Source organism: Rhododendron vialii, chromosome 2a, assembly GCF_030253575.1.
Source record: "Rhododendron vialii isolate Sample 1 chromosome 2a, ASM3025357v1".
Classification (NCBI taxonomy): domain Eukaryota; kingdom Viridiplantae; phylum Streptophyta; class Magnoliopsida; order Ericales; family Ericaceae; genus Rhododendron; species Rhododendron vialii.
Genome location: NC_080558.1, coordinates 13,831,299 through 13,858,792, shown reverse-complemented (window position 1 = coordinate 13,858,792; position 27,494 = coordinate 13,831,299). Strand labels below are relative to the sequence as shown.

Sequence of the window (27,494 nt, the reverse complement as noted above, 5' to 3'; positions counted from 1 at the left end):
AGGGTTTTGTCAACTTTGTGATCAACAAGGTCACACCGCGAAACGGTGCCCCCGTGCGCGGTTGCTCTCCTCTCAGGATCCCATTGTAAACTGCACTACTACTAACCGCTCCTCAGCCCAAAATTGGCTTATTGACTCCGCTGCCTCCCACCATGTTACTACGGATCTCGGCAATTTGTCTATCCATTCCGAATATGATGGCCCTGATGATATTATCATTGGTGATGGTTCAGGTTTGAATATCACCCACACGGGTTCCACTAAGCTCCCCACTTCATCCCTTCCTTTTTCCTTATCCAATGTCTTGTGCGTTCCTTCCATGAAAAAAAATTTGATTTCTGTTTCTCAAATTTGCAAAACTAATCAAACTTTTGCTGAATTTTTTCCATCTCATTTTTCTGTGAAGGATTTGCGCACAAGGGAGACTCTTATTTGCGGCCCGAATAAAAACGATGTGTATGAGTGGCCAAAGTCTGTGCATTTCTCCCCAATAAAACCGTTTGCCATGATCGGTGTTAAGGCTGCCTTGCATGATTGGCACAAAGGTTTGGGACATCCCTCCACTCGAACTTCTCAACATCTTATCAAGACCTTTTCTCTGCCATTGTCATCTGATTCAAATAATTTTAGTTCATGTAACTCATGTCAATGTAATAAAAGCCACCGGCTACCGTTCAACGTTTCATCTCTCAAGAATTGCGGTCCTCTTGATCTCATTTACACAGATGTTTGGGGTCCGTCTCCAGTTGAATCCATTGATGGTTTTAAGTTTTATGTCATTTTTGTCGATCATTTCACAAAGTATACATGGTTTTATCCCCTCCAATATAAATCTGAGATGTTTACTTTGTTTCTCAAATTCAAGGCTCTTGTTGAAAATTATTTTAAAACATAAATTGTGTTTGTTTATTCCGACAGTGGAGGAGAGTATGAAAAACTTCATCACTTTTTTGGCCTCGCTTGGTATTTCCCACTTAACCACCCCACCATATACGCCACAACATAATGGCTCGGCCGAGCGGTGTCATCGACATATTGTTGAAACTAGTTTGACCCTCATGCACTAAGCGTTGATGCCGCTATCTTTTTGGTCTCATGCACTTCAAACTGCTGTTTATCTCATAAATCGGCTTTCCACACCAATTCTTTCCAACATGTCTCCATTCGCCGCCCTCTTTGGTGACTCCCCCAATTACTCTAAACTACGAATTTTTGGTTGCTTGTGTTATCCTTGGCTTCGTCCTTACACGAAAAATAAACTTGAACTGCGATCTCGTCCATGTATTTTTCGCGGTTACTCACTCACTCAAAGTGCATATAAATGTTTTGACCCTAGCTCTAACCGTGTTTTCATCTCTCATCATGTGACTCGGAAGTTTTCTGACAGAAAAACATCAGGAAAAGAAGATATTAAACTATTTGCACCAAATTTATCAGAGAAAGTTGAAGATGAAGACTTCATAGCACAGTTATTGCACTATTTGATGAACCTCTAGAAGCACTCACTAGAAAATATACAAACAAAAGTTTAACAGCCAACAAGTGAAAAACCAGTCCAATCTTTTAAGAACGTGAATTGGAATCAGGAATACGCGTGTTTTGATTTACATCGCTTGTACAAGTGAAAAGGCTATTAAGTACCTTACCATATTTTGCTTCTCATACATCCTTGTACTGGCAGCGTTACAGAGAATAAAGATTCCTCGGATAAAGATCCTGGGCAGATGTAGAGGAAGAACTAGTTACCGTGTGATCCATCAGGGTCTCAGCTTCGGTTGAAGTCTGGTGCTGCAGCTCATCATACTTGTCTCTGAGAGCTATGAACCGGAAGTCATCGCCATAGATACGCGGATCGGTGTCTAGTTCTTCAATCCCGAGTTTACCTTCAAGCATGCTTACCACAGCAGACATGGTAGGCCTAAGTGCTGGAGACGGATTAGTGCATACCAATGCCACCTTAGTCATTCTCATTGCCTCTTCCTTGTTGAAATCAGAACCCAGCTTGGGATCCACCAGATCCATCAAACATCCTTGTTGTCGTAAAACAAGTGCCTGAAACAAATACGAGAATGAGATTGACATGAGAAAGTGACAACGTACGTTGTAGTAGTGTTCGAGCTCGTCCCCTTTACCAAATGAGGCTGAAAACTTGAGCTCGAGCTCGGCTCGTTAGCAGCCGAGCCTTCAACGAACTGAGCCCAATTAATTTACTTAATGAGCCTCTTAACTAACTTCAAGATATGTCATACTAAATTTCCAGTTTTATTGCAAGATCAGTAATCCTTAATATACGTAATTCCATAGAAACAACAAACCAAAATTTTGTGGCCTTGTTAAAAAAAAGCACTCGCAGTCACCCCCAAGTCTCCCTTACGAGACCAAATCCAAGTAGCACAAATCCATGCAAATTTGGATCAAAGCTGGCCAATTACGATGAAATGTATAGGTACTAAAGCAAGAAACAATGTTAAAACGAGTTCAATGAGGAACCAAACACTTACCCAATCAAGTAGGCAAACATAATTTTCATTAGGACGATATTTCATATTGTCCCTCCCTGCAACAATTTCCAATGCAACAACCCCAAAGCTGTAAACATCTGCCTTGTTGGTTAAATAACCCCATAACGCATATTCCGGTGCCATGTACCCTCTGCACAACAAAATTAATAATTTCAAGTCTAATTTAACAGCATGAGCTTCGTAGAATGTTCAAGCATTCGAGAAATTTTCTTCAAGGTGATCGAGATGACTTGTTTGTTGGAATCACCATAGCTAAACCACTACACTGTAATTGTCGGAAGCAAAAAAGTCACATAATGAAATCGGGTCACTTAGCATGGGCTTGTAACCAAGAAAAGGCATCAATGTAGCTGCCTAGTGGAGGTTTGACGTGGAATACCAGTATGATGAGCCACCCTGTTCTTAATTTGGGTTCTGCGCTCTGATTTTGTTCCATTGTATACATGTACTACGATAACGCCGTACAGTCTAACTGCAAAGCACATCCCTCCTCCACAATCAAGAATTATTCAAGGAACTTTCCAAGTTGACTAAACTCCGAGGAATTGTCTTTCTACTAATTGTTTTTGGATAGCTATATATTTGACCTGCCTTTCATTCGAAATGGAAATACAGAATACTAATGAGTTATATGAGAACAAAATTCAGTGGTTGCCCTGTTTGGTCATTTTGGGGGCACCAATCCAACATTAATGACAGTTTGGCATCATCAAATATCGGATGCAAAATGAAGAATGATTAAGGTAATGGCATGAGAGCCTGTTCCAAGGTGGCGTCTTTTGATACACAAACTACTTGGTTCTTAAGCATGGCACAGTGATAGGATTTATACAGGAGAAAATCGGTAGCTTACATTGTTCCAGCAATCCTGGTGCTAATATGGGTATTGTCATCTTCAGAAAGCTTAGCCAAACCAAAGTCAGAGATCTTAGGGTTAAGGTCCCCATCAAGTAGTACATTGGTAGCCTTGATGTCTCTGTGAACAATTTTCAGTCTTGATTCCTCGTGAAGAAATGCCAAACCTCTTGCTATGCCAAGACAAATCCTTAGCCTGGTAGGCCAGTCCAAATTCAACGTGCATTCCCCTTGACAAAGGAATAAGCAAAAAGAATATCGAGCTTATTAATAAATGGCAATTGAGGTAAGAATGTTTGCATACTAATCCAAATTTTAGCTTTTAGAATGCACGCAATTGACTGAACACATTAAATTACCAAACAAAGCCCGGGCAAGACTGTTATTTTCCATGTATTCATACACCAGCAGAAGCTGATTCCTTTCAACACAACATCCATACAATCTTACTAGGTTTGGATGCTGTAAACCAGAGATCATGCCAATCTCGTTAACAAATTCACGATTTCCTTGCTTTGATTTGGAAGAAAGCTGCTTAACTGCAATAACACTACCATCTAATAATATACCCTGCATTGAAAAATAGCACATGATTTTAGTAACCTCCAACATGGGATTGACATGTCGATGCATTCTACAGCACCATAGAAATTGAATAAAAAACTAAGAGTAACAAGGAAAAAAAAAATTGATTGATTGAGATGTACCTTATAGACAGATCCAAAACCACCTTCCCCAATTTTGTTGTCGATATCAAAGTCATTAGTTGCAGCTTTAATTTGTCTGTAGGTAAATAAACCAGTTTGCAAATCCAATCCTCGTAGATCTGCAGAAAAAAGAAGTCGAGTTATTTAACTACATCATCAATGCATTAAATTTGATTTTCCACAAAAGATGGATCTCGTTGTTGCACAGCTCAGGTCGGAGCATTGGTGATATTCTAGAAATCTGACAAATGTAAAGAACAAGACCCAAAATGCAAAGAGAAAAATAGTGCTGCTCAGTTTGGTTGCAGAAAAGATTGAACAAGTGAAAATATGTTGTTCTAATCTTCCAATAGCTGCAAACAATACCAACTTGACATAAGGTTCAGTATTGTCTTTTGTTGCCCTAGATATCGTCAGTATTGGAGAGAGATTATCTGTCGAACAAGATCATGCCATAACAGGATTAATTTGGCAATAGTTGTAGCCTTTAACTAGTAACTTCTGGTTTCCTGTATGAGGATCAACATGTTGATAAAAAACTAGAACATCAACCTTATGGTTTTATATGTCATTCCTATATCCTGCAAGTCTGCAACAGATGAAATAGATTTACGTGCACACATACAGATACTTCACCGTAGCAATTCAAAATAAAAACATTATTTATCGAGAAAGTAATAAGCCACCGTGTTCTCTTGAACTACTGCTTGGAGGACGAGTTTTCCACCAAACTATGAAGAGAATTGCCAATGTGAGGCATAATGCAGAAGCTACAGCTCCAGTTATGGTGAATATCTTCTTTCTCTGATTGGAAGGAGGCTTGAAATCTACAAAATATTTAAAAAAAAGGAAAGAGAAATGCATTAGCTTGATATACATTGTAGGCCCATTTCCTATGAGTTTAAGCTTTTAAGATGATTAGTGTTCTCAAGTGGTATTAAGCTCTGGTTCATGGAGGCATCTGTCCACACTCGCTATCTCTGTTTTTTGACTTTGTTCCAATTGTTGTGCAGATCTCTTCGGTGTTCATTTGTGGACACTGCACATGTTTAGTTGAGTATGTTTGTGTATCCACGTGCAAGAGGGGGTCCTATGTGAGCAACAGTGCTAGGTTGATATATGTTATTACACTAAACACATTATTTTAAATTGCTACTATTCCACATCTTTTGTCCATAGCTACAAGGATCAAATACTTCAAACAAGAATTTGTTTGACAGCTCGAAGACATTAACTAGTAAGAGAATAATCAAGAGTCAGGAATAAGTTTACGACTTCATTGCATCAAGCATCCGCAAGTCTAGTAAATAATAGAACAAAAATAAAAGGTTAAGGCATTAACCTATTAGTGAAAGGGGTAAATTTGTTACATATGTTCTTAAACTATGGCCAAAAGCAATGAAATCATGTACTTATTGGATTGGTAGAGAAACTTATTGTGATCTGTTGTCCAATCCGATACGTGATCAAGGACGTACGAAGCCCGGATTTGGCTGTCAAGGTGGCCAAGAAGTCTATGTAAAAAGTTACAACCATAGTACCAAACTATATTAATTAGAAAAATAACAGGTATAGAATCTATTTAGTCTTAAGGGCAAAGTATAGATTACTTTCCAGGGTTGTTACTTTGGTAGATGACCCCCCTGTGTTTTCCTAATGACCAGTTCACCTCCCTATAGTTTTGGACTAAAGTGCTATCGTTATATTTTCCTTCCAAACTAACAGAAGGTGTAAAACACACGCCTATTTTGAGAGAGGGAAAGAAAAAAAATTAAAATAAAGATAGATTTTGGTGTAAGATGACCACACTACCCTTCTCCATTATCTTCCCCAACAATATCCTCCCAAACAACAAAACCCTCTCTGCCCGACTCCACCATGGTCCAGAATAGATCTAGAAATCACAACCCACTGTCCATCTCCTTTGCATCCTGTTGACTCCTTTGTGCTTCTTCAACCGAATGCACAGAAAATGAAATCAATTAAAAGAGTGACCGAATGAATCAAAACTAGTGCAGAAGTCGATCCCTAAACAGTTCTTGAAATGGAAGAACCTGTTCTTGAAGAGAAGGTTGGGATTCGAGATCTGGTATAAACATTGATGCCACTACTGGACTCTCTCTCTCTCTCTCTGGGTCCCCTTTTTTGATAAATTGTTCTCATGCATGGCTTGGGCAACCCAATTAGCTATCCCATTTGAGTTAAACTTTTTCTATCTTAGTGTAATGGACACTTTGGGAGTGTCCATGACCTCCCTTGGTACCGTGATGATCACTAGTTGTTCTAAAAGTTTTAAGATTTTGGCCAACAATTTACCATGGTATTAATGTATTGAGCAAAAGAGTACTAGAGGGCATAAAGATAATGAGGTGGGCGGCACAATACTTCACGATTGACAAACAAATACAGAAAGCCTAAACAGAAGATGACTTACTAGATACAACAGAAATAGCTGATATAAGAGGGCCATAAGTTCCTCTCGTAGGAATAGACCTTGTCCCTTTTCCAGCCCAATAAAAGCGAATCTCTACAGTATGTTTCGTCACAGCTACGTTGCTAAAGTTTAGAATCTTTGCCTTGTCAACCCCTTCTGCAGCAGTTGCAATATCAAAATCCTTCCAAGCTAGTTTATCCTGTACGTAACAAAGCAGCCAATATAATACAGTTGTAACTTGTACAAAAGCGCACGTACGCTGATATTAGCTACCTGGATATAAATATCAAACAGTCTTCTTCCAAGACTCTGATAGGATGCAGTACTAGTATCTCTGAAAATTATCTCAGCAAAATGAAGGGTCACAGTATAGATCCCATTTGCTAAGCAACGGCCATAATAAGTGAGAGAGAGAGGAGAGAGGCGAGCTGTTATGTACAATTGAGAGTAATTCATGTTGAGGACAGACACATTTTTGGCTATGTACTCAGTTGTTTTGTTGTCCCAGACACGTCCGGTGCTACTAAAACCCCAATACAAAACTCGGTGCATAAAGTTCGCTGCGTCTCCTCGGAATTCATCAGCTTCATATGTAGTTTTTCCAATAATGACTTTTTCTCCACCACAATTTATGTGCAGTGAATACCGACCTTAACAAAGAAAAACGCTGTCATATAAGAGGGAGAAAAAAGATACACTTAAAAGTATGTTTCATGTACTTAAATGTCCTTTACAACATGAAGGATCAAACAGAAGTAGTTGCCACAAAGTTCCATATCAACAAGGGGGGATTGAATAAGTACATAAAATGAGCTATGGCATAGAGTTATGAACCAGTGGGCTAGCTCAGTGGCAAACTAAGAAGCACAACCACAGAACCAGGAAAGTGGGAAATACTTGTACCCAATGGATTTGTCCATCATCGGGAGATAAAAAAGACAGTTTCAACATATACTTACTCTCTGTACAAGGAGTGTCCTTCAAGCACTCAGCAAAGTCCCTGGGTCCATCCCGTAAATTAAGAAAAGAAAAGAAGCAACAGTATTCAAAACAGTGAGAGAATAAATAGGAGGAAGGAGAGAGGGGGAGAGAGAGAAGGGAAGGGAAGGGAAGAGATCACTAGTGCTAATAAAATATAGGACACTGAAATGCAGTTCCACTGAGAGTTAGAAACTTACGAGTTGTTCCCATTGGAGAAGCTTCTGAACAAGTTACTAATGTGACAGGGTAAAAAACAGAAGAAAGTAAGGAAAAAGAAGAACAAATTACTATAGAGATGAAATGCAGATACTCTCAGTAAGGAAAAAGAAGAACAAATTACGAGTTGTTCCCATTGGAGGACTTACAGGGTATCTATATTACAAGTTGTTGCGCTATCAACGACCTCAGAAAAGTTATTATAGGAAAGATCTGTTTGGCTGCATAAAACCATGTGACGCTTGATGAAAAAAAAAGAAGAATATGGGGATTCGATATGTAGGCATATGCATTTATGTGGGAAATGCCGCTATTGTAGTATCACCCAACTAATTACGAAGAAAAGATCAGAAGACACTACAAGAAAAATGAAAATTGGTGACGAAAAAGTGGCGACGAAATTTAATTTTGTCACTAAATGAGTATATTTGGCGACGAAAAAATAAATTCGTCACCGTTTTGACAATTTCCGTGACGAAATAATTTTGTCACCAATTATACCTGTTGAGCGACGAAAAAAATATTTTCGTCACCAAAAGTACCCATTTGGAGACGAAATATATTTTTCATCACCAAAAGCTTAAAAAAAGATGACGAAATTATTTTTTGTTGCCAAAGATAATCATTTGGTGACAAAAAAAAATATTTTGTCGCTAAATGAGACCAATTTAGTAACGAATTTTTTTTTGTCACCAAATGCTTAACTTTGGTGACGAAAAATAATTTCGTCACCATTTTAACGCTTTCAGCGACAAAAAATATATTTCGTCATCAAATGGGTATCTTTCGTGACGAAATTTATGAATTGCGCTTTGTCACTAAATGTATTTCGAACATAACTCTTTACTAAAAACTCCGATTGAGATAATTCCAATTGGGTTTGAACAATAACTCAATTGCCTACAACTTTCATGTTTATCAAAATTACTAATTTTAATGTTTAAAGGTTCAAAATTACATTTGAAATATATTTTTATGTTAAACATATATGTTATATATTAGATATTTCAAAAGTTTACTGAAAAGTATGTGTGGTGAAGTTGGTTAGAGCTTGCGCGAAAAACTCAAGTGACTCGGGTTCGAAACCCAGCAAGAGTAAGAAAGAAGGATTTTTTTCCCATATGAAAATGTCTTTTGCAACGAAAATTTTCGTCACCGATGAGACTCATCAGTGACGAATTTTTTCGTTGCCAAAAAGAATAATTTATGACAAAAAATTTCGTCGTCAAAAAACACAATAAGTGAGGAAAAAAATTTCGTCACAAATTATTCACTTTTTGATGACGAAATATTTCGTCATCAAAAGACACTATAGGTGACAAAAAATAGATTTCGTCACCAGGTAGGAATCCTCGACAACCTTTAGTCGACAAATTTTTTTTCGTCACCTATATTATTTGTGACGAAAAACAAGCAATTTGTGACGATATTCATTCGTCACCCAATGCAGTTTTTCTTGTAGTGAGATTAAGCCAACATATATGGACACAGAATTTAGGATGAATAACATACTAGGTGGCTGGTCTGGACGTGATCCAATCTTCGATAGGCCCGGTAAGAAAGTTCCTTGTTAGGTATCTGATCAATCAATAAGCGACATTGTCTCCAGAGTTAAACAGTAAATTAAGTTGCTACTATCTAACAAAGTGAACATGGAATGAAAAAGTGAACATGTGCATAAGGACCATCTGAAGTACCCGGAACATGTGCATAAGGACCATGGTCCCACTGAGTTAACTCTCTCTTAGTTTTAAAAGTAACTATTCCAAATAGGTGTTGTATGGGTATATATATTTGGTGTACCCGGAACATGTGCATAAGGACCATCTGAAGTACCAGCACCCAGAACGTATCCGATATGGGTACGACATGTTTGTTTAAGTACCCATGCTTCATGGATGATGCCACATGAAAGAAGAGCGATATTTCAACTTGACTTGTAGTTTAAGGATATTTCAACTTGACTCGTAGTTTAAGGATTGACGATCAGAATGCAAAATGAAGGGAACGAAGTGGGATTTTGGTGAAACTGTAAGGATGCTAGGTAAATAATCTATTAGGAAATAGAGTGCGCCCTGGTTTTTGGTGTGCACAAGGCATCGGAAGCATGTTGGTCGGGAGACAAACAAGTTTAATACTTAATTTGTGCCTCTTTTTGAGAGAGTTTTCTTTTAATTTCTTCATTTTTTCTCTCATTGCATTTCAAGTTGGTTTTACCCTCCTATCCTGCCATTTCAGCACATGGTGATCTTTGGCCGAAGGATCGATGTTCTAACCCGGATGATCTGGTGATGGAACGTTTGAAGAAGAGACTTGCCCTCTCTGTTGGAATAGTAGGAAGCCAATTTATCCAGTCTCATTTTTGAAGAAAAAAGAACGTACATGTAATTACAGCGGATGTTCTTGATCACCTTCACCAATGGGCAAAGCTTGCTGTTTGGTGATCAATACTACATGCAAGTGCTCCACAATTTCTCTCACTCACTAGTACAAGTGATATCAGAGGGTCTGTTAATGTAAGCGACATTATGGGTGAGTTCTAATTACATTCCAAGGTGTAATTTCGATGATGTATCGTCATATAAAGGAGGGATTTTATGTTCAGACTAGAGATAGATGGTGGACCAATCAACATGCTAGGACATTTCTAGTGGCACGACAAAATACAAATTTATGAGAAAGGACTCGACGCTAAGAAATTTGGACAACTTTGCCCATAATTGTCATGGGGGGCAAAGTTGTGCCCCTAATTGTGTGTCATTGCTTTTTATAAAAAAAAAAAAAATACTAATTGTCGTTGCTTACATCCATTGCAATTTGCCGGCAGCCTGAAGGTTTGTTATATTGCCTTCCAACCTGTTATAGGTTAGATCCCTGACAAGAGTCACAAGAAATGTTTAGACTACCCAAACATTAACATATCGAAATGTAAAAAGCATTGGATGAAGTAGTTACAAGTCGCAACATTGGTATATATAATTCATATAGTTACAGGTTAGATGATTAAACCATCATCTACTTGCACGCATATAGTGTTTTGACCTGATTATTTATCTCGATTGATTTCCCGGAAGAGTGTTTTTTGCCAATTTGAAAAAAGGTTAAGAAGAACATTTCCTATACCAGTTCCTATAATAGGTGTTGAAATTTAAAGGTCTAAGCAAATATGTAGCATTTCCTTGCACAGATCATGAGAAAGAGCATATAGATCTGAAAAAATAAAGGTAAGAACAAAGGCTCAAGATCCTCGTTATCCAAACTAGAACCAAGGAAGATAGCTTTTATATTCCTTCTTTCTTAATCTATGTTTTTTTCTAATATCTTACACTTACATAAGGATGGTTCCCCCGAACTTTAGTTCAATTTTCATGGCCTGTCATAAAAGAGTTGGATGAGTTCATGGCATCTATGCTTAAACCAGAATCGACATGCTTTCTAAGGTTTAATTGTCTATGCTTTGTCCATTTAATGGTTCTCGTTATGATGAACCCGTGATACTTGCTTGTACTTGATTATATTGACACTGTTTTCCTATTGAATCATTTTTATATCAAAGTTTTGTATTTACTTAGTTATGTGCTTTTATGTGTCTTACACGGATCATATTAGATTGTCACGTGGCACACTAAAATGTGATTAGCTTCCAATATATTGACGTTGGTATCCTACAAAATCCACTTCTATATATGGTTCTACCCTTGTACTAAACAACATGAAAATCTACTAGAGGTCCTTAGGAAAGGGGGAGCTACCACTTGACATGAAATTGGAAGAGACAAAAAATGAAGACGGCTACAATACTCCTTATAGAGAAGCATCCAATGAAAGCGGGAAAAAGAAAACAAATGAAAGAAAAACAAAAAAAGAATTATCTAATTGAGGAAAAACATTCATGTTGCACAACGATTACATATGTGGGAGCTTATAAGTTGATTCCTATAGTTGTGTGGTGATGTGGTCTTTAGGATTCAAATGTGGTGCTACCAATGAGATCACAACTAGCATTTCAACAAGTGTTGACTTTTTGTTCCATTCACTCATATAAATGCTACATTGTTTTTATATACTACATTGTTTATTGGTTACAGACCTAACCTATGGCATCAAATCCACAAAGTTGCTACCCACATATTCGAACCCCCAGACGTAATCACGAACTTCAACATTTAGGGCCAAATTGTTTTCAAATTTTATGTTAGTCATGCACTTGATTCTTTCAGTTAGTTCCACCAGTTAGGACATGTAACATATATTTTGGATTTCCAAGTTCGTGAGTCATTTTAGTTAGAATCTAAATTTTCCCAGGCATCCGTGGAATCGAAAATTATTAGACAGGATTGGGATTTCCAGTAAAAACGAGTGAGTAGAAGACTTACAGTTCTGTTAAATTCGGAAAATTTCCTAGATAGCTAGGTATTGAACCGGATATATTACAGCTCCTCAGCATCCTACAAAACAATTCGTGCAAGTGATGTTGATGGTGAGTTGAAGAGTAGCATACTTGAGACCATTTTTACAATTGTTGTTATGACTCACAGCCTTTTCATTGCTGTCATGTTTTCCAGCGGCGGAAAATCTGAAGCCACTCCTCCATTCAGGTCTGTAATCCTTCTGCTTAGAGATACGATAAACAATAGCGTGCTTTCAAAGATATTTACCTTGGTTTAAAGGCTTCAATTTTGAGTTAATCAAATTATTTATTCCTAGAAGTATATATGACCCGAAAGGCTGAACTTACAGTTCAGTTAAATTACGCAAGAGAGAAATGTTATGAGGTATTGGCCCTTCAAAACCACTTGCTTCAAGCTCTCTGCAGTGACAATAGAGAAGACTAACTAAAATTGATCAACTTCAGAAACATTCCCAAGAGTGTGCTTAATAGGAAGGAACACTTACAATATTTGAAGTTGTTCCCAACTTTGGAAACTGGGCAACTTTCCTATGAAGTTGTTACTGCTCAACCTACTGCATCAATCCAAGAGTAAAAAACAAAGAAAAGACAAGCTCTTGAAGAATAGGGCACATTATTTAATGGCCGATACATAACATACGCTTCCCGCAAATTTGTCAGGTTGTTTAATAATTCCTTTGGCAGCTCCCCAGTGAGATTGTTAGAATTAAGATTGCTGCAAGGCCCGCAGGGGGTCAAAACCAAAGTAACTTTACAGTTTGGTGGTTGGAAATCGAGAGTTCGATAGAGAAATTTGAATTATATCCAAAAGATAACTGACAAATATTGTAGGTTGACAAGATTCCCTAGCTCTGCTGGGACAATTCCTTCAAACATGTTGCTTTCTAAGCTCCTGAAAAATAACAACTTCCTTCAAAATTACAATACATTTTTATCCATGCAACATGTCAATTAGTTTTTGCTACTTTCCAAAGCTTATACACACATACGCCACACACACAATATATATATAATAGCGTGCTTTTAGAGAGAGAAGAGAGAGAGAGAGAGAGAGAGAGAGAGAGAGAGAGAGAGAGAGAGAGAGAGAGAGAGAGAGAGAGAGAGAGAGAGAGAGAGAGAGAGAGAGAGAGAGAGAGAGAGTACGTACAAAATGGTGAGACTGGTAATCCTTCCCAAGTACTTTGGGATTGTCCCTGATAAGCGGTTCTCACTCAAAGTCCTACAGCAGTTTCACTCTGCTTATTAAGGAAACAGACAGTATTACACCTGACCAGCTACTATAAAAAGGAAATGCCTATATAACTCACAATAATTCCAACTTGGTAGAAGTCCATTCAGGAGGAAAAGAACCACTGAGAAAGTTGCAATTGAGATTACTGTAACAATTGACAGAACTCTCAACGTAATGATGAGGTAAAAAATCAATAGACGTGGAAGATTATGTAAATTAGGTAATTGGAATCATTCCCACCGAATTATTAGGTAGGATAAGTTCGCTATTGACTTCAGTAGGACACCAGGAAGATCCAAAAGACAGAATAGTAGGAAGCCAATTTATCCAGTCTTATTTTCGAAGAAAAAAGAACGTACATGTAATTTCAGTGGATGTTCTTGATCACCTTCACCAATGGGCAAAGCTTATTATTTGATGATCAATACTACATGCAAGTGCCCCACAATTTCTCCCACTCACTAGTACGAGTGATATATGAGGTTCTGTTAACGTAAGCGACATTATAGGTGAGTTCTAATTACATTCCAACATGTAATTTCAATGATGTATCGTCATATAAAGGAGGGAGTTTATATTCAACATGCTAGGACATTTCTAGTGGCACAACAAAACACAAATTTACTAGAAAGTACTCGAGGCTAAGAAATTTGGACAACTTTGCCCCTGATTGTCACCTGGGGGCAAAGTTGTGCCCCTAATTAATGTCATTGCTTTTTATCAAAAAAATACTAATTGTCATTACTTACATCCATTGCAAGGCAGCCCCAAAATTTGGTACATTGCCTTCCAACCTGTTATAGCTTAGGTCCCTGACATGATTCGCAAGAAATGTTTAGACTGCCCAAACTTTAACATATCAAAATGTAACAATGGTATATCTAATTCATATAGTTAGTGGTAAGATGATTAAACCATCATCTACTTGCACGTAAATAGTGTTATGGCCTGATTATTTATCCCGTTTGATTTCCCTGAAGAGCATTTTTTGCCAATCAAAAAAAAAAAAAAAAGGGTTAAGAAGAGTTAGATGTGATGGCGATGCATGGAAGGGGAACTGCCTATACCAGGATGGATAGGTGTTGAAATTTTAACTTCTAAGCAAATATGTAGCATTTCCTCGCACGGATCATGAGAAAGAGCATCCAGATCCAAAAATAAATAAAGGTAAGAACAAGGCTCCAGATCCTTGTTATCTCGTTTTATATTCCTTCTTTCTTTATTGTTGTTCTATGCTTTTTCCTAATATATATCTTACACTTATACAAAGATGGTTCCCCCAAACTTTAATACAATTTTCATGGCCTATCATAAAAGAGTTGGATGAGTTCATGGTATCTATGCTTAAACCAGAATCAACATGCTTTCTAAGGTTTAATTGTCTATGCTTTGTCCATTTACTGGTTCTCGATATGATAAATCCGTGATACACTTGCGTGTACTTGATGATATTAGCACTGTTTTCCCATTTAATTTTTTTTTATATCAAAGTTTTCTATGTACTTAGTTATGTGCTTTTATGTTTCTTTCACGGATTATATTAAATTGTCATGTGGCTCACTAAAATGATTAGCTTCCAATATACTGACGTTGGTATCCTACAAAATCTACTTCTATATATGGTTCTACCCTTGTACTAAACAACATGAAAATCTACAAGAGGTCTAGAGCAAAGGGGGAGCTACCACTCCACTTCACATGAAATTGGAAGAGACAAAAAAAGAAGACGGCTACAATACTCATTATAGAGAAGCATCCAATGAAAGCGGAAAAAAGAAAGAAAAAAGGCAAGAAAAACAAAAAAGAATTATCTAATTGAGGAAAAACATTCATGTTGCACTGCGATTACATATGTGGGAGCTTATAAATTGATTCCTATAGTTGTGTGGTGATGTGGTCTTTAGTATTCAAATGTGGTGCTATGAATTAGATCACAACTAGGATTTCAACAAGTGTTGACTTTTTGTTACCTTCACTAACATAAATGCTACATTGTTTATTGGTTGCAGACCTAACCTATGGCATTACACCCACAAAGTCGCTACCCCCAGAGGTAACCTTCATTTACTTAAATGTTGCATTTTACTTAAGTTGCGGGGTCCTCATGAGAACCGGACCATGTGTGAATATATATTGGGGTGATAAGGGATCTAGTAAGGGATCCCTTACGGCCAAACCATCCTGACCTCCCCTTTCCCAATCAAATTGCGACAATCCGAGCCGCTCAATGTGTTTAGAACGTGATTTTAAAGGTACCAGTGAGAAATCGCCAAAAAAAATGACAGGAAATGGCTTAATCTGAGCAGTTTTGCATGAAAATGCATTTATAGCGTTTTTATGAAAAACTGCTCTGATGAAACCCTTCCGAGTCATTTTTTTTTGGGGATTTCTCGCGAGTACCCTTAAAATCATGTTCTGAACACATTGAGCTGCTCGGATCGCTACAATTTGATAGGAAAAGGAGAGGTCCGCACGGTTTGGCCCGTAAGAGATCCCTTACTGGATCCTGACTCTGTATATATATATACAGAGAGAGAGAGAGAGAGAGAGAGAGAGGGAGAGAGAGATCTCGGATGGAGCGTTTCGTGCGGACCTCGCATCTCAACCGTTGGATCGTGTTTTCAATGGTTCGGATCTGTGGATGGTTTATGACCGGTCACAATTAACTTTCCCCTGAAAAGTTTCATTAAAATCTGGACCATTGAAAACACAATCCAACGACTGAAATCATGGTTCACACAAAATGCTCCGTTCGGGATCCCTTACCTGATCCGGACTCTATATATATATATATATATATATATATATATATATATATAGAGAGAGAGAGAGAGAGAGAGAGAGAGAGAGAGAGAGAGTACAGATGGGTGAGACTGGTAATCTTTCCCAAGTACTTTGGGATTGGTCCTGATAAGCGGTTCACACTCAAACCCCTACAGCAGTTTCACTCTGGTTAGTAAGGAAACAGACGGTATTACAACTGACCAGCTATTGTACAAAGGAAATGCATACATGACTCACAAAAATTCCAACTTGGTAGAAGTCCATTCAGGAGGAATAGAACCACTAAGAGAGTTGCGATTGAGATCACTGCAACAATTGACAGAACTCTCAACGTAATAACGAGGTAAAAAATCAACAGACGTGGAAGATTATGTAAATTAGCTAGTTGGAATCATTCCCACAGAATTGTTAGGTAGGATAAGTTCGCTATTGACTTCGGCAAGACACCAGGAAGATCCTGCCCTTTCAGATATCTGTTGCAGAAAAACAGAAACACGCATTAGATCCAGTAAATCAGTCTTTAATTAGAGATCCATAGACTCTGTAGTATAAAAATAATCTCTGTGCCAAAGTTTAGAAATGCTGATGCACAAAATAACAATAACTAACAGGAAAAGTACTAGGAAAAACCGCAACTAATCACTTCACAGTTCACACCAAGAGCAATGTAAATGTTCAGAACCGCTCAATGTCGTAAGCACCTCTAAACCAGCAGCCTGTCTCATGTAGGCTTGAAATTCATTTAGAATCCGCCTTATTTTTCCACCTAATAATTCACCAAAAAGGTAATATAAAGTCAAGGGTCGATGTCGAGTTCTTGACATGTCAGTCAGGAACGTCCTTAATTTTCAACCATGTAGGGTGCATTTCAACTTCCCTTTGGATTTCGAATAGACCTGTTGAACATTAGGCATTTGAAGCGAAAATTTGATCAGCTGAAACGAGTAAATGCCAGTTCTGCAACTCCATTCTTGAATGACGAGCCACAACATCCTGGTCCAGAAGATCTGGTCATTTTCTTTTTTCAATACCTTCTCTCGACACCTCACCTTCTCCTAATTGCCCACTCGATACCTCCTCTCACCATCACTCAGCACAAGAATGGCACCTTTGATGCTATCATAGCCTGCCTAGGCTGCGAACACTACAGAGGCTTCACCCCTCCTCAATGGTTGGGGCCTTGTTATGCACTTAACATCTTAACCTATATATTACCCCACGTGAGATAAGTAGCTACTTGTGGATTGGTGAGTAGGGTGGATGATGGTACCCCAGGCCACTAAGACGCACAGTTACAGACACAGGACACTGATACGATACAATACTATATGGAGAAGAGGATACATCATTTTTTCAGATAAAAACATCATAAAGGTATCTTATGAGTTTATATAATAGATAAAAACATCATTTCTATCAAATGAACATAAAACCAATAAAAAGTATTATCAGTCTGAATATACAAATCAAGAGTCACAGGGTAATTAGTATTCAAGAACTAACCACCAATTGAAAATTTGATCTTTGGACCAAGTTTTAAACATTACATTTTAATCTCTTAATGAGTTCTTCACGTGTCCCAAGAGTGTCCCTACTTGTCCTAGAGTTTCCACAATGTGTCCCAGTAAAACAAATTTAATAAGAAAAATTGACATGTATTAGGTGTACGTTGAAAATGATCCAAAGAGTGGCGTGTCGTGGCGTGTCCGATACGTGTTGGACACCAATACGTGAGGGCGGTAGACGTGTCCATGCTTCTTAGGTATCCCAAGGGCTCCACTTCACAACCGCGTCCACAATATGAATATGTCCTAGTAAAACAAATGTAACAAGAAAATTTTGACATGTATTTAGGTGTGTTTGACTTTGACACATGTCCGGAGAGTGTCATGTTAGATTGTATCTGTGAGGTACCCCGAGGGCTCCAATTCACAAACCTATGCCAAGATAAAGAGGTCTCTGCAAGAAAGCAAAACCTAACCTTGAGCAAGTCACCTGACCCCTAAAAAGAGTGAATCGTACTACTTGTAACCCTGAGATCTCAGCACGCTGTCGCTAAGGCTAATCCCATCTCCCATATGAAAGGAGACTCCTCCATAAAAGGAGGCTATCTTTTCTTATGTCCACCATACGCCTTGCCCTAGGTGCTACTCTATCCCTCTGCTCTAATGTTGGACTTTTCTGTTTCGTCGATATTCAAAAAAAAATCGCGTTCGTTAATTTAGTGCCAAACTTTTGGGGATTATTTGGGAAAGTAAAAAAATTATGACTGAAATCCATTTTTTTCAGTGCATGACTGTAGCACAATGTGAGTAGATATAATTGAATAAGGCAAGAAGAATAAAAAAAAGAAGAACTTCGCTTCTAATACACTTTAAACAAACAGAGTTTTCTTTTATCCTTTTCCTGCCCATTTGAATGGACTGTTATTAGCATTTTCATTTTTCATAATACAACATATTGCTCCATACATGAGTTTAGGGAGACATACAAGATAAACGCACCAAAGGTACTCTACGGTAGGCCAAATTGGCACTAAAAATTGGAAACTTGTCATTTTGGTGGCTAATGAAGAAAGGTGATGCAGCAATGTTAACCACGTCGCTCTGGGGTGTCGTCAAGAGAACTTTGGACCATCGGCATTAGGTGTGCACTCAGGTGCTAGGAGAATGGAGGTTAGTAGTTCAACTCCTCTACCAATATGTTAATCTAACTATTGTAGTGTCCGAACACTAGTGACTTTCACTGATAAAAGCAAAAATTGTCCCTCTAGTGTGTCGTCTGAATTTGGGACCACACAGTTGATCTATGAAGCTTTCTATCGTATCAGTGAGTAATATGCGAATATGAATTTTGAAGAACATGGAAATTAGAAGGAAACCGTACATGGCGCTGATGTGACATCCATCACCAAGGCAGATGCAGTTGACTGTACTGTTATACAAGTCGTGCTTCACCGGCGTATGCCAATTTCCATTTTCATCACATTCCTTCAAACTCAAATCCCAGTCCGTTTTAGCCAATTGTTGAGCTATATCACGAAGAGCTGCCACTGTAGAAACCAAATCATGGTGGCCCTTTTGAGTATTTAGACAAGAGACATGACATGGAAAAAGCTCTATATAATAGTATTGCATAAACTATTACTCCTACTAGACAAACATGCATAGGGCTTATATAAAATTGAGTTCAGCTTGTAGAAAACTTTTTTTTTTTGGAAGATTGCTGTCATCAATATAAAAGTTCTAAGGATCGAAATACAGAGATACAATACACTAAATAACACAGAGGGGCATACACCCGACTCAACCTAATAATTCCTTAAACAATCCCCAAAAAACAACTAACATCACACAATCTTGTGGTAAAAGTAGGGTTGTAAACGAACCGAGCAGCTTGCGAGCTCTAGGCCCGGCCTTGGTATTTTGGAGGTCTAAAGTGGATTTTAAAACGAGGCCCTAGTTCTTTCGACAAAAAAAATAAATCAAAAAATCAACTTAATTGGCTAATATGAAGTAAAAAGATTAAACTTTATATTTTAGCTTCGTAATTTAACTAAAATAAATTTTTATAAAGTTTTACACCATTAAAAAAATATGAATCAAACATGATGAAGTAGCGCACATACACTGTGTTTTGTCTAACGAATATTTTGAATATTTTTTTTATCAAAGTTTGTTGAGTGAAAATAAATTATTTTGGTTTATTTTTGTCAATTGGTTTAATTTGTGAATTTGACATTAGAAGTTAAAAGTAAAATTAAAATTAAAAAAATTTATCAAAACATTTATGGTGTGACCTTTGTCTTAATTAACATCTACAAAGCATAAGTAATTTATAACACAAGAAGGGTCGTATAAAAAAAATAAGGGGAAAAAATAGTTTGCCAACAAAAGAGCTCATAGGACTTGAACCTGAATCTTTTGGTTTTAGAGAGATGCTTTGTGAGAGGGTGTGTATTTGGGTGTGATTGTAAAATATTTGTTGATTTTATAATAACTTTACACAAACCACTGAGGCTGAAAGTCAATCTGTGCTAGAATACGGAAACTTTAATATATATTATATAATTATGTTTTATGGAAAACGAGGCTTCCTTTCTGCATAAAATCTAGAGGCCTAAAGCGTCGGCACCTCCAGCACCACCTCAAGGCCGGCCCCGGCGAGTTCGGCTCGGCTCATTCAGTAAACGAGCTCTAGTTTTCGGCTCCTTTGGTAAACGAGCCGAGCTCTCTGCTCGTTAAGGGAGGCTCGGCTCGATTAAAGGGACTCGTTTAGTAAGTGACTAAGCTTGACTCGTTAAGGCTCGGTCGGCAAAGCTCGGCTCGCCTCGTTTACGGCCCTAACTTAGAAGCATATGTATTAAACCATTTCACATATAAACTACAGAATCATACGACTCTCATCATCTCATCTCGTGCTGAACCTCTTTCTCCTATATTTGAGAGATGAAAAACTAGAATTAAGTACAAACAGAAAAAATGAAAAAAAAAATAATAAAAACCTTACTTTCATCGCCGGGGATACTTCTAGTTTGTCCCTGTGTTCCACCTGCTCCAAAGCTTATGAGTATGAACAATATTATAAGTGGAACAGGAGACCTCATTGCTTTTGGATACATTTGAGTATTCATTAATGGATCATATCGGCATTCTCAAACGAAACCATATATACAAACTCAAAGCAATCATACATACGAATTAGAGGGGACCCCAATATTTAAGGTGGGCGGGGGGCCGGGGGGGCCTTCCACAGCTAGACGGTGTGCTTTATGTATGATTTTGGACCACTGGTTTAGTGGTTTCCATGCAATTGCCTGTCCTATTTATCACACTGTACCAAAGCCAAAGACTTTAGAAGACCATGCATCCTCCTTAGGCCCCGTTAAGTTGCACGGAAAGAACCAGAAAATCAACTTTCCTATAATTTTTTGTGTTCAGTTATCAGGAAAGTTGTAAGATTCATAATTTCAACTTTTTCACTGAAAAACACTTTCTTGCAAAATAGATCTTGCCAAAATGAAGGAATTCTTATTTTACTGCAAGATTTCTGGATAACACACAAGAAAATAAAAATTATTTTTATTTACTTTACTTCACCTCACTTTCCTTTTTTTGGAAACCTTTTTTTCACACAACATTTCTGAAAACTGAGCGGAACTTGAGGGGTGTATTTTTTGAATCCAGGAGGTTCGCTTAAACCCCTAAAACCATGGTAATTAAAGCCGCCCGGATTGGAAAGCTCAAACCTGTATTCAACTATTCATTGAGATGGTTGCTATTTTAATTTAGCGAGGGTGAGTTTCCAGGACCGAGACCAGCACTGCAGAGGCTGTAGGGCGGCAGTCCGGCCATCTATTTCGGCGATAAACGGTTCAAATTTAAATCCAGACAATGAATGGCTCGTATCAATAGGAACTCAGATTAAATTTTAGCAATCGACATCAAAATGAACGGCCAGATCGATCGCTCTACAGCTCCTGCAGCGTGGGCCGTACTGTAGGATTTTCCATTCCGAGTTTCCATCAAGTCACTTTCTCGCGGATGCGAATTCAGAAAAATAAAGACAAATCAACTTTATAAGGAGTGTCGGTTTATAACCACAACATCAAAACCGCGGATGCTTTTTTACTTGACTTGACTTCGAATCGTCAACTGCTATAATTCCAATAATTGTAATAAGAAAGGGCCCAAATCTTGGTTCTTGAATCGACCGGGTGACGTGTTCTGAGCTCTCTAACGGCGACAAAGAAGTATCAAGATGCGGATCTGGTGGTGATACTACGGCGGGAACGTGATCTAGTAGCGATCCTCAACCCATCTTCACAAGCGGAGTGTTGGATCCGACATCAAAGCTGAGCGGTTTTTTCTTTTGTTTTATTGTTGTTATTAGAATTTGGTGTAATTTTTTTTATACTTATTGTAGACACCCCAATCTGGTTCCCAATTGTTTTACTTCGTTTTTCGGTTTCTTGTTTCCCCGATGATGAATCAAGTCAAAAACAGTTTTGAGAGTGTAATGGCTTGAGCTTGGAGTAAGTGGAACCCATTCTAAACCCCAAAACCCTAAGTCAAAACTCTAACCTCAAGGGTTGACCATCACGCGGTCCATTGGATCCCTCGCGCGATGCTTTACCTGCCAGGTGTTGGTCAAAGTCAAAATCTTGACTGTTGACCGTCGCGTGGGTTGGTACTACCGTCGCGCGATGGAGTCACTCCCTCGCGCGATGGTCAACACCTGTCGTTTTCACCTTTTTTCAGCTGGATTTTGTGATGATCAGGGGACTACTGTCCTGAGGAACCCCGTTTTCGTCGATTAAACAATGTTCTGCAGGTGCATGGGTTGCACCACCCTCACAACCACTCTATCACCTTGTTGGCTTCTTTTCCCACCAAGGGAAGTTGGCCAGCCTTGTTGGCTGGTTGCTAGGCCATGCCCTCCACCCACCTTACTCCCTCCTCTTGTTCTATAAGTATCCCCATTGTCTTTCAAGACAAAGGTTAACAATTTTTCAAGCAAAAGAAGGCTACACAATCTCTAACACCCTTCATATCTCATCACTCAAGCCACTTCCATACAGTCATTTTCCAAGCACCATTACTTTGTTCAATCCATTTTCAAAACACTCAAGCAAAGGTATAATTCCTTTTACTGTTTACTGTTTTGATCCCTGGGGGGGCGCTGGCAGGGCTAAGGCTGGTAATCAATACCAATTCTGGTCCTAAAGTCAGCAGAGTTACAAGAACTGTCCATTGGCTCTCTGCTTAGCCTTCGAACCTCGCCTTCCAATAAGGTTGAGAAAAACCCCAAGCGTAGGGCTAGGTCGTCAGTAGCATAGTAAACCGGCAAGACCGGGATTGTACCACAGGGAATTCGCAATATAGCTAGTTTGGATTGTAGGTTTAAAAGGTAGACTGCGGCGTTCAAGACGGCCAACTTGATTTTGCTTAGAATTGGTGAAAATCGCCCGGGCAAAAGACTAGGAAAAAGCTTAGTTAACTTAAAAGAGGCAAGTCTAAGGATCTTCTAACCCTTGACAAAGGAGGTTACCGGTTCTCGATTATAACTCAGGCGAGAGTCACGACCGCATGCTCTCGCCCGGAGAATTTAACTTTTATGACTACGTTTAATGAAAGATGTGATTAAACGGAGGCGAACCAACTTATTTGACGAATTTATCGAACACATAGGAGGCCACGAACCCTCGGGGAGCCGCTTGCCAAGACCGCTTGACAAACGCCTCACCAAGTAGTTAACACCCCTTTGCTTGGACCAAAAATGCAAGTTAAGTTCTATTCCGTAAATCATGCTTTTAAGCCCTAATATTTGAAAACCAAATAACCACCTAAGTCCTCGGGAAAGATTATCCCAAGACTTGGCCAAACGACTACTCACACATACTTAAAGCAAAAACCAAAGCATAGAAATAAGGCATGAATTTAAACCGATAGAAATGAAAATAAAGTTGATTTTATAAAGGATCTAGTCCGCGGCTACAACATTAATAAACGAGAAAACATTAAATGACAAATACCTTGAGGAGTTCTTGAAGAATTTAGCTAGAAAAGCTTGAAAGCCATTAATGGAGTTCTAGAAAAATAAAAGACTTAAAGTGGAAAGTGACAAGATGATCAAGAAGAGAGAGAGAGAGACCTTATTTATACAAGGTGGTCTCTCTCTCACAAAATATCCCAAGAAAATATCTCAAAAGTAGCCGAAAGTGGAAGATATTCCAAAAGTAGAAAGTAAAAAAAGCAGCAAAAACGTGGCTGTAATCTGCAGTATGAACCGGTACTGGCCAATTCCCAGTACCGGTTCATAGGTCTTCAAAAGCTGGAACAACGTAGACTCTGGACAGCATGAATCGGTACTGGCCAACTCCCAGTACCGGTTCATAGGAGGCAGAACTTCAGATTTTGCTATGCTTTGGCCCAGACAGCCCGACAGCGACCCGACAGCCTCTTCGCACTGGATTAATCACCCGACGGGGCTTTGTGGAACATTGCTTCACTGCCCCAAACCCTTTGATACTTCCGACTACGATCCTTGGCGTTAAGAACCGCCTTAGCACCGCGTATTACCTGAGACAACCAAAACAAACCCTTACGTGCAAAATGAGATACAAAAGATAACTAAAGTAATCAAAATGTTACAAAATAGGGAACCAGAGCACCAAGATTATACAATCTTGGTTGCTCATCACTCTCCCATGCGCGATAGACTCAGTTACTCGCACGACGCTTCTGGTCTGTGCGAGACAGTTCTCGTGGGGATGGGAGGCTAGTCATTTTCTGCTTTCATAAATATTACAAAGTTACTGTGAAGTGTTGTTAGGATTAACCCACTGTCATGCATGTTAAAATATGTAGGTTAGCTTAGTTTACTTACTTGCTCACCTTGGAATGCCCCGGGTAGCTTCTGAGTATGTTTCAGAGCCCAGGCATGCAAAGCAATTCCTGAAAGTCCAGTCAGAAGTAACACGCGAGAGTTTCACTCCATCGCGCGATCGTTCGCTTATTTCCAGGAACTGCCCTTGCATGGGCAACTAGGCCCTTGGCCTTTGCTTTAATACTTCCACTATTTAGGGGTTGCATTTTATTCCTATTCATCCTGTTTGTAATAATTATTTACTTTCAGTACATATAAACTGCTTGGTTTGAACCTGGGTGTGCACTGGTCCTTCCAGAGCCCAGAGGGAAGTAAAATTGAACCTGTTGGAAGGATATGGACCATCGCACGATGGCATGAGTTTGTCGCGTGACGGTTGGTTTGCATGCTTGCAGGTCCATGCATGCAAGTTTGCTACTGCTCGTTCCTAATTCATATCAACACACTGTTTTGATGTCTAGCCACAGTGTTGAATTTTATCTCATTTATTTTCTAGTATATCATCCATCCATGCTACTTTTTATCACATCTTGCGAAAGTGTTACAGTTTTAATCCCTGATTAATTGTTTTCCCGCTCTAATTGGCTAAAAATCGATTAATAAAAAAGAATCGCAAATATTTTCACAAAATGTCTAAGTAGAGACCGGCCTCCGGATTGGGCGAGATGGATGCCTTAAAATCCTTCCTCTCTCGTAACCTGGCTCCCGAACCCATATGTGGTTATGATGGACTGGTTCCTTCACTTTTTCAAATCAAACAGCGCGGCAAGTGCTTCAAAATACGATTCCTTGGATGTTGGACCTTCAAAACCCGAGTGGCGACTCTGTATTTTTGAGCGCTTGCCGTCCGCGCTCGCGCTCCCTCGATTCCGGGCCCTCGCGCTTGGAAATCCTGAAATTTCCAAGGGCATTGCTGCCCACACATATTCTTGTTTTGATATATATATATATATATATATATATATATAAGATGATATCAAAAAAAAAGAAAGGACCTAGTAGTACGGAGAGTCAGAGATCATCAATAAAGGCACCTTTCATCCTTTGGCCTAGAGTTACGGGACCTAAGTCATATAATTAGCATGCACATGCGCGCGAGCTTAGAAGCGACTTTTAAAACCTTCTCAAACTATTCAAATCGTAAAGATTGTGAGCACGAATGCAGAGTGAGAATTGAGAGTGGAGCGGCTTTGTTTGTTTTGGGGTCTCAAAACCCCTGGTCAAGGTCTCCAATAAATTTTCTCTATCTATCTATCTATCTCCACTCATTACTCTCAAAAATCTCTCTCAAAACCCAAACCAAATAGGGCCGCATAGGACAGCGGCATGACACAGAACATTCAATGAAAAGACAAAAAGGCCCTTCAAAGATGAGAGATTTACGTTATTGTCTCACACTGACTCTCACTCTTGGCCCTGGGGACTGCATTTAATTGCCATTGAATCAAGAAAGCACAGTAAAATTAAAGAAAAGGCCAAAAGGCCAAGGCATAGTCAAGACCCTCTTTTCGCACCCTCCTTAGACAAACCCCCCGTTTAGGTTTTTTTTTTATTTTTACTTTTACTAGTTTTTTTTTATTTTACTTTTAAAAGACTTTAATTATTGTTTTATTTTTTTTACTTTTACTAATTTTTTTTGTTTTACTTTTAAAACACTTTAATTACTTTTTTAGTTTTTTTTTGTTTTACTTTTAAAAGACTTTAATTACTATTTTAGTTAGTTTTTTTGTTTTACTATTAAAAGACTTCTTACTATAATTTTAATTAATAAATGATTAATTAAAACATAACTTGTACTAATTTTAATTAATAAATAAATAATTAAAACATAACTTATACTAATTTCGTCGAAGAGTGAAAATACATGAAAATCCAATTTCTAATACATGTTTCCACCAAATTCTGCTCCTGCCCCGCTTGGTCTTGTATCCATTATTTTTTCCCACAAACTAATTCGTGTTGTATAATGAGCAACCCATCCTTTAGCTTGGTTTGATGCATTGTTCCTCCACCATGTTGGGAAGGGAGGTACAGGGTAATGAGGCTGCTTATAGGTGCGTGATATCATGGATATGAGCACCTAAGTAGGATGAATTAGCGCGTTAGAGGCGCTTTTTATCTCATTTTCCGCTAGATGCCGTATTTTGTCTTGTTTTGTGTTTTTGCTAATTTCGCAGGAAAAAAAGGCGGTTTTTGCGCCAAGTTTGGATTGCGAGTCTCTGAGCCCGTGTTGGACATCATTGTGGGAAGTCGTAACGGAGGTGTGAGGCGTCGGGTGTCAATATTTCATGCAAGGCCGTAAAAAAACCCCTTAACGTATGGCGGTAGGGCTACAGTGCAGGGTTGTATCCCTACAGATAGCACTAGATACGGAGTGCCGCGGGCAGAGGAACGCATAAGGCTACAACACATAGCTGTGGTGCTACCGATGGAACAATGGAACTTCGCACGGAACTCGGCAGCAACAACGGAGTTGGAATTAAATTGGTATTTTCCAATTCTTGAATGGTAGTTGGAATTAAATTGGTGATTTCCAATTTAAGACTTTTGGGGGATTAATACAAATACCTTCCCGAACTTTATTTTTAGGGTTCGAACATTACGTAGCAGCTTTCTTTTTACGTTCTTTACTTTGCAGAGCTCTTTCTTTTGAAGTTTTCAAGTTTTATTCAAGAACACATCTTCCGGTAACTCGTACTACGCTTCGTTCTTAATTAAAGTTGCTCGTGGATCTTATTTTAGTTTTAATCTTTTGTTTAATTTTCATTCCAAGCATGATGCAAGTTAGGGTTTCTTTTGCTTCTCGTTTATTAATGAGTGAGTAGTCGTATCGGTAGGGTTGCGGGGTGATTAGCACGCCGTGATCAGTTCGGACACTGTTCCTAATTTCAAACAATGAAAAATGATTTAAGATTGGAAAAATACTTCCCGTAGACGAATCCGGGTATTTTCGGAGCCCATGTGA

The 27,494-nt window shown here is 38.6% G+C and overlaps 2 protein-coding genes and 1 long non-coding RNA gene across 31 annotated transcripts in view; 1 reads left to right on the top strand and 2 right to left on the bottom strand.

Moving 5' to 3' along the window:
• Positions 1–27,494, bottom strand: part of LOC131316921 (probable LRR receptor-like serine/threonine-protein kinase At1g07650) — a 137,499-nt gene that overhangs the window by 33,644 nt on the left and 76,361 nt on the right. For 7 of the 28 annotated variants that reach the window (XM_058346468.1, XM_058346474.1, XM_058346446.1 and 4 more), the window contains 22 exons: positions 14,107–14,169; positions 13,434–13,502; positions 13,274–13,345; positions 12,947–13,018; positions 12,767–12,841; positions 12,612–12,680; positions 12,454–12,525; positions 12,252–12,326; positions 12,092–12,163; positions 10,521–10,589; positions 9,228–9,293; positions 7,865–7,936; positions 7,697–7,732; positions 7,478–7,518; positions 6,792–7,168; positions 6,519–6,717; positions 4,771–4,911; positions 4,085–4,203; positions 3,737–3,947; positions 3,376–3,607; positions 2,502–2,652; positions 1,444–2,052 (listed from right to left, as the gene is read on the bottom strand). In XM_058346468.1, coding sequence (XP_058202451.1) covers positions 1,684–2,052; positions 2,502–2,652; positions 3,376–3,607; positions 3,737–3,947; positions 4,085–4,203; positions 4,771–4,911; positions 6,519–6,717; positions 6,792–7,168; positions 7,478–7,518; positions 7,697–7,732; positions 7,865–7,936; positions 9,228–9,293; positions 10,521–10,589; positions 12,092–12,163; positions 12,252–12,326; positions 12,454–12,525; positions 12,612–12,680; positions 12,767–12,841; positions 12,947–13,018; positions 13,274–13,345; positions 13,434–13,502; positions 14,107–14,169 — 2,722 coding nt within the window. In that variant the 3' untranslated portion in view covers positions 1,444–1,683. Of the gene's footprint in view, positions 1–1,443; positions 2,053–2,501; positions 2,653–3,375; positions 3,608–3,736; positions 3,948–4,084; positions 4,204–4,770; positions 4,912–6,518; positions 6,718–6,791; positions 7,169–7,477; positions 7,519–7,696; positions 7,733–7,864; positions 7,937–9,227; positions 9,294–10,520; positions 10,590–12,091; positions 12,164–12,251; positions 12,327–12,453; positions 12,526–12,611; positions 12,681–12,766; positions 12,842–12,946; positions 13,019–13,273; positions 13,346–13,433; positions 13,503–14,106; positions 14,170–27,494 lie in introns of those variants that run through there. The other 21 variants (XM_058346473.1, XM_058346447.1, XM_058346456.1 and 18 more) reach the window with 17 other exon arrangements.
• LOC131316927 (uncharacterized) lies at positions 2,659–3,608 on the top strand. The gene is made up of 2 exons (XR_009197322.1): positions 2,659–3,296; positions 3,346–3,608. It is a non-coding gene; the product is annotated as an uncharacterized LOC131316927 (long non-coding RNA).
• On the bottom strand, positions 16,214–20,822 carry LOC131316926 (probable leucine-rich repeat receptor-like serine/threonine-protein kinase At3g14840). 2 transcript variants are annotated; one of them, XM_058346487.1, is made up of 3 exons: positions 20,651–20,815; positions 19,028–19,193; positions 16,214–16,614 (listed from the first exon to the last, which is right to left on the bottom strand). In XM_058346487.1, the coding sequence occupies exons 1-3, from the start codon at positions 20,772–20,774 to the stop codon at positions 16,533–16,535; spliced, it is 372 nt and encodes a 123-aa protein (XP_058202470.1). In that variant the 5' UTR covers positions 20,775–20,815; the 3' UTR covers positions 16,214–16,532. The 2 variants fall into 2 exon arrangements, with proteins under 2 accessions (XP_058202470.1, XP_058202469.1); XM_058346486.1 differs by lacking the exon at positions 16,214–16,614 and having other exon boundaries at positions 18,340–19,193; positions 20,651–20,822.